General features: G+C 50.5%; 1 protein-coding gene across 1 annotated transcript; it reads right to left on the bottom strand.

Annotated features, from left to right (window-relative positions):
• Positions 1 to 1,015: 1,015 nt before the first annotated feature.
• On the bottom strand, positions 1,016 to 3,294 carry MSC (musculin). The gene is made up of 2 exons (XM_036264206.1): positions 2,635 to 3,294; positions 1,016 to 1,791 (listed from the first exon to the last, which is right to left on the bottom strand). The coding sequence occupies exons 1-2, from the start codon at positions 3,142 to 3,144 to the stop codon at positions 1,705 to 1,707; spliced, it is 597 nt and encodes a 198-aa protein (XP_036120099.1). The 5' UTR covers positions 3,145 to 3,294; the 3' UTR covers positions 1,016 to 1,704.
• Between the last annotated feature and the right edge of the window lie 3,628 nt (positions 3,295 to 6,922).

The raw sequence follows: 6,922 nt of genomic DNA on the forward strand, positions 1-6,922 counted from the left end.
GCAAAAATCGCAATGAAAATGGAAAGCAATAACAAGGATAATGAGATAGTGTACGTGAAAAATGCTATATAAACATTATTTTTTTTAAAAAAAGAAAATTCTACTGGAATACAAATTGGTGTCGTGTGTTATAGTTTTAGTTTGCAATTAGACTAAGAGACTAAGAACCCCCCCCCCACACACACACACACACACTCCCGTGTGTGTGGGCTCTATGGGGTTCTTGAGTGTTTCAGGCTGGAGAAAGTGTGTGAGAGTGTGTGAGTGTGTGTGTGTGTAAGAGAGATGGGCATCCATATTATTTTAAAGAGCATATACCTTTCAACATGCCCATGGCCCCAGAAGACTTTTAGGGCCTCATAAGCCTCCAAATCTTGCCTGCCAGCAACCCTCACCTCCAGAAGAAACAGAATCAGAAACCAAAGAGTTACAGTGGGAAATGCAGTGAACGAAACGTGATCACCACCACTCTGCGGACCAGGTCCAGAGCCGGGAGGGCATCTTTAAGTTAACTTCCAGACCAGACTCAGTACAGGGCAACAAAGACCACATTCTAACAAGCCCAGGGCACTCACTTTTCACAATACGTTTTATTATTCATAAAAAAATAAATTTATTTACATTTGCTAATTAACTGTGGCAGTGCAGCCTCCAGCAGTGGTTTGTTACCCCTGAGCAGGGTCACTAGGTTCCGAACAGGCTCAGTGGCCCTGAGGGAAGAAAAACGTGGGCGAGGGAGACTGCGTTGCAGGAGGAGTGACCAATACTGGCGGAGCTGGGGATGGGGTGGAGGGGAGGTGGGGACAGTCTGGGGAGTCGAAGGGTGCTCTGCCAGGAGGTGTGGGAGGAGGGAGTAGAGGGAAGCCGGATGAGACGGAGCCTGGGGAGGTGGGGCGGGGTGACTCACCCCTAGGAGGGGACCGGGTAGGCCGAAGCCTGGTTAGGATGGGGCTACAGCCAGCAGGACGAGGTGGGGGAGGGGGGGTCTGCCCGCAGCAAGGAGGCCGAAAGGCCGGGAGAGCTTAGGGCAAACCCGACTCGGGCTGTCTCAGCTTGAGCGCCACCCCCAATTCCGGAGCAGCGGAGTGAGCCTCCGCCCCGCCAGGTCCGCCTTGGAGGGCGCTGCCCTTTGGCACACCCCACCCAGGTATTCATTGTCCTCTCTTTGCAACTTCAAAACCTGCCCGATGAGGGTCTCACGTGAAGACTCTTGTCTTTGAAGCAGATTGTCCCGGAGAGAGCGTCCTAACCCGCCTAGCCTTGAAGGTCCTGGCTGTGCAGGGTCGTGTCATCACGAGTAATGTATCTGTATCTTGGCTCAGCTCGGAAACTGACCCGAGGCGGTTCGGCTCGGGGCTCTGAAGGCAGCGTGGAGGTTAGTCTCCACTACTAAAGCCCGGGATTGGATCTGGGTCCGCTCCGGACACCAAAGCATTCTCTTGCTGAAGAGACGAAGTGTGGTCGCCCAGATCTGCGGTGGCCGTAGCCGGGGGCGCCCCGCGACGACAGCCACGCCGCCGACCCTCGGGCTTTGCCCCCACTCCCGCCACCTGTCGTGTTTAAAGTTCGGGGTGGGGGTGTCTAGGAGAATCCAATGGAACTTGCTTCCCATTTTCCAGGGGTTCTCACTCAGTCTCCCATTTCTCCGTGGCCCCCAAACACAGGCGCTCAACCAGCAGTCCATCGAGTGAGTTCAGGTTCGATCTAAGCGGTGGTCCCACAGAGTCTGCCGGCAGCGGAAACTTCTTTGGTGTCAGAGTCGGGTCGCCCCGAGACCACAAACGGCCACGTCTGTAAAATTTAAAAAAAGCGTCAGATATAAGAGTAGAAACGATTATCTCAAACCGAAACCGCTCAACTAAGTGGACCCTGTGATACTCCTGGTTCTGAGTAGCTCAGACTCTTTCCGTGTTCCGGAAATTTGCCTGTCTTCTTTCTAAATTAGAATTTAAATCCTACTGGATTTTGATTGCGTGAGACGTAACGGGGGTCCATCCATGCTTCCTCTGGACTGTGTCCTCACCATCATTCGGTGAAACTTGAAAGAGTTGGGGATTTTGTCGTATAATTCTCTTCCCCCCAACACACACACACACACACACACACACACACACACACACACCCCTCTGCTCTTAAGCCGGAAGAGTTGGCAGGTCAGAGAGGGACTTTCCAGACAGATCCCTTTGGGGGAACCCTCTGCTATTCTGCAAATATTTTTAAAAATCCAAAGGCTTTTTAATAGCGATCGACTTTCCCTCCTTTTCAGAAAGTAGGGCTCGTTCAATCAGACCCGTCAGACTCTTAGCTGGAAAAGGTTGCAAGAGGGAGACTTGCCATTTACTCTGCAAAGGAACCCCGATTCACCCGTAAGTAGGATATTAGCCAATAGCAGTCACTGGACCAAGCACCACGTACAATGGCCAGAATGATGCAAACACAGAGGGTGGGTGGTTCTTCTCCAGGAAGATGGCTGGCCCCTCCCGTGATTTGGGAGAAACTAAACTGCCTTCCTCACCACCCGCACCAGAACCCTTCCTTCGGGTTCTTCCCAGCGGGCTGACTCTGCCTGGCTCCCAGGAGCGCCCCGGGCATCTCACTGCCCTGCGCCCCGGGCCTCGAGCGCGGCGCCCCTACCAGGTTCACCGGGTGCACGTAGCCGTTCTCGTAGCGGTCCTCCTGCAGTAGCTGCCGCAGGTGCGCAATGTAGCTGGAAGCCAGCCGGAGCGTGTCCAGCTTGGAAAGCTTGGTGTCGGGGGGCACCCAGGGCAGGCTGGTCTTCAGCCTGGAGAAGGCTTTGCTCAGCACGCGCATCCGGGCGCGCTCTCGGGCGTTGGCCGCGTTTCGCTGCGACTGCTTGCACTCGGCCGCCGAGCCCTTGGGCGGGAGGGGCTTCTTGCCGCCGCCGCCCCCAGCTGCGCGGGGCCGCTTTCTCTTGCAGCCGCCCGCGCCGCCCGCTGCGCCCAAGGCGCACTGCTCCTCCTCGCCGTCTGGGTCTTCCTCCTCCGCCGACGAATTGTCACTGGGCGAGATGTAGCTGCGCTCGGCGCCCCGGAGGGGAGGCCTCTTGGAGGCAGGGACCGGGTAGCCCCCCTGCAGCTCCCGCAACTCCATGTCCTCGGAGTCGCTCACCGAGCCGGTGGACATCGCTGCGCTCCCCACGCCCACGCGCGCCCGCCTTCTTTCCCCAGGCCAGTCTCGAGGCCTCCGCCTTCCGCTCCTTTACAGAGGCGGGGTCCCGGCCGAGCTCCGAGGAGGACCTGAGTTCTGGGTGCCGCAGCGCGGAGCCGCAAGAGTGAGCCCTGCCTCTGACTCTGGAGAGCGCGGCCAAGAAGTCGGCCCGCACAACCGCGAGCGGTGCCGCTTGACAGGACTATTTATCTGTACTGCTCCGAACAAACCACCCCCGGCAGAGAAAGAGAGAGAGAGTGAGAGTTGGAAAGGGGGGGGCAAGAGGTGGGGTGGGGGCGTGGAAGGGGTGGGGACCGATTTTCTGTGCGCAGGGGACCTACTGGTGGGGGCGGGGAAGGGGAAGTCTCTGCTAATCCGAGATTTGGGCCCCGGGCCCGAGGAATCCTTAGATGGTCAGTGTGAGATAAGTGTGTGTGTTGGGCGAGTGAGGGAGGGGACCTTGATGGTCCCCACCCCACTCCCACCCCAACTGATCTTAGCGATGATCACACACTTTGAAACCCCGAGATCGCGACCTCTGTTTCTTTCCCAGTCTGAAAAGCAGAACTCTTATTTTCCAAGTTCATCACTCATATTGTATGATTGTATATCCAAGCCTTGCCCGACAAAAGAGTAAACGCAAAACACCGAACAATCAGAAAATTACCTCTCATATTTCTCCCCCTTTTCCTCTGACATCGATTTATGATCTTCAAAGCACTTTCATCTATACTAGTTCATTTCCTTTTCAAACATCTGTAACTTAAATGTTGCTATCTTCACTTTGCAGAACTTGAAGCTAAAGCGCAGAGACGGATATTAAATAAAGGACCCCAAATCACCAGGCTGGTGAGTAGAAATGGCCTCAAAATCCCTGGTTAGAATCCCTGGCTCCACTCCCCGCCATACACCACAGGATGTTGTATCTGCTATTTTCTAATCTTGAGAGTTCCATGCGTGATTTTTTTTTTTTTTTGGTTAGTAACAATGCATAAGATAAATTGTAGTCTAGGGAATCGATTGTTGTTTTAGATTGTGTATTAAAGAGTGTGCTCCTGGATGCAGAATGCTCAGTCAGCACAAAGTAAAAAAAAAAAAAAAAAAAAGACAATGCAGCACCCAGAATTATCTTGTCCCATGCCAACCCAAAATTAAACACCCTGCCCCCCCATCCCCTGCTTTGCAAGGAAACAGCAAAACTGCGTGTGGTCTCATGATTTCCGAACTCGAAGGGCCTTTGCACTATGTGCTCTGGAGATGTGGACTTCATTTTGAAGGTGGACACCAATGGAGAGCTATTGAGTGCCTGCTGGGTGCCAGTCAATGGGCTAGGCACCATGTGACTGCCCACTAAGTAATTAAAAATAAAATCTAAACAACAAAATAATTAAAACTCTATCAAGTTGGGGTATGGTTTTACTCCTTGAGCCTTCGCATCGAATTTAGGGGGTTACTTGTCCTTCCGCTAAAGCCTGAAGCTCCCAAGCTGAGCGAAGAGCAAGGAGACAGATGTGCAGTCAGCCCAGGACAGAGCGGGCAGAAGCCGCGGGGCCAGCCTCGCTCCGCCGGCTCCTCCAGCAGAACAAATGCGCCGGGCTCGGAGCCTGAAGTGCCACAACAGGTGGCTGGGGCTGACTTCATCACTCAGGCATCGTTCCACCTTCGTCTCCCAGGCCGTGACTTTCTCCTGGGGGATGTTTCACACAACCCCTCCCGCCCCCCGGCTTTAGAGAGGTTTTCTCCCAGTATATTTAGTCATTTAGTTAGGGGAGAGGGGAGGGGCTCCTTCTGGCATCAGTTGAGTGAAAAGGACTCTGTCTTTCAGTTTCCTCTGAGCTGAGAAAATGCAGAGGATTTGACAGCGCGCACTCTTTCCTAGAGCGCTTGAACTTGAACTTGACTCTAGGTGCCCGCGAAGGAGGGAAGCCAAAGGAGGGAAGGGGGAGCAAAAAGATGTGACTGGGAGATCTCAGCCAGCTTTTCGCATCGCCTATTGATGACTCGAGGCTATCAGTATAAATACATACCCTCACACATTAGGAGCAGGCATATAGGTTTTAAAAATCTGAATTGTTTATACAGGTGCAGAACAAAGTCTTTCTTTAGAAAGATTAATGGTGGGGAGAGAGCTAGATTTTCTCTAAACAGCCGCAAAAACTGCACCCAGCCTCAGTGCTAAGCGGGTCACAGCCAGTTTTTTTTTTTTTTTTTTTTTCCTTTAAAAAACCGCCTGACCCCAATAATTTGTCTTTATATTTTTCATAGCTCTTTCCTTTCCTTTTCCTTCTTTCTTTTCTCTTTCCTCTCCCTCTACCTTCCTTCTTTTCTTCCTTCATCTCTCTCCCTCCTTCCCTCTGTTCTCTCTGTTCTTTTTCAAGAAAGATGGTTAATTTCTCTATTTTTCTTTCTCTTTTCCTCCATTTCTTTCTAAGTAGATTTTACCTTTTTTTTTCCCTTCAAGTTGCAGACTAATGAAGATTGGGACATCTATCTTCATACACATTTCATATTAGTATACAACTGCAGTTTGCTTTAATATGTCATAATAACTGACATTCTCACCTTTTTACACTTCCAAGACACTTACTTTTCCTTCTCTCAATGGCTACAACAGCTCCATGTGCTGAACAGTGCAAGTACATCTCTTTTGAAAGCCCAGTTGTTATCATTGTTTTGGCAAGCTAAAACAATTGCAAATGAATAAAACTTTATTATTATATCTTAAAAAAGCACATTAAAAACAATTCATATGTGCCCATGCTTTACAGCCTTTTAGATTTGTAACATTAATATACAGTTGTTTACGGTATACATCGATGGTTCTGAAATGCTTTGAAATTTCTTTTTGAGTATGCAATGGGGTGGGGGAGGGTAGGGTTAAAATTACATTGTAAAACACACATTAATACATTTAATAATGTTTCCTAATCCTGACTCTCATGCTTATTGGCTATATGACCTTAGGCAACTTACTTTATCTGAGGCCCCGATTCCTAGTCTATAAAATGAACTATCTATCTTGTTGTGAGGACCAGGAAGTCGATGAGCAATTGCCTGGGCCAGAGCCTGGTACATGGGAGAAGATCAACAAATGCTAATTATTGTTTCTACTGTGAATGGCCTTGCCCAACCACACAGCTGATGTGTCCGAACCTGGGGCTGACCCCGATTTTGTACCCAGGACTTGTTCTGGGTTTCAGATAGCAGCAGGATGTTTCACTCTAACTGCAGGCTTCTAGGATCTGGAGTCACAATTTCATTGCCTGGCATTTTCCACAGGTCCCATGAGGACCCTTACTGAGGGCAACATTTTGTTCTCCAAGTTCTCTCACCACAGAGTCATAGCGCTTCTCCAAGCCTCACTTTCCCTGTTTGAAAACTAGATGCAAGTCCTGAGTCAGAGTCGCCGAAGGATTAAATGAGTATGTGGTGTGTGGGACAGCAGCATGCTCAGGTGTAACACAGAAAAGGTGATGAGTAGATTAAAATACATATTTTTAAATGTAGAGTTTGGTTTTTAGGAAGGGAGAATGAGGTGGGTTGATAATTAAGGACCACAGAAAAGGACGTTTCTCGCCATTCCCCCTAACCTGTGTGACCAGTGTGAGCACCCCATCCGCTGTCACCAAACTCTTCCAGGCTTCTCTCACTTAAGCACTATAGTAAGTGCTGGGTGAGGACGTCTGGAGCTGGGCAGGGCAGGTGGGTTTAGGGTTTAGAGAGAACAGGGCCTGCATCTACATTCTGTGAACAC

The sequence above is a fragment of the Molossus molossus genome, unplaced genomic scaffold, assembly GCF_014108415.1.
Source record: "Molossus molossus isolate mMolMol1 unplaced genomic scaffold, mMolMol1.p scaffold_m16_p_16, whole genome shotgun sequence".
NCBI classification, from domain to species: domain Eukaryota; kingdom Metazoa; phylum Chordata; class Mammalia; order Chiroptera; family Molossidae; genus Molossus; species Molossus molossus.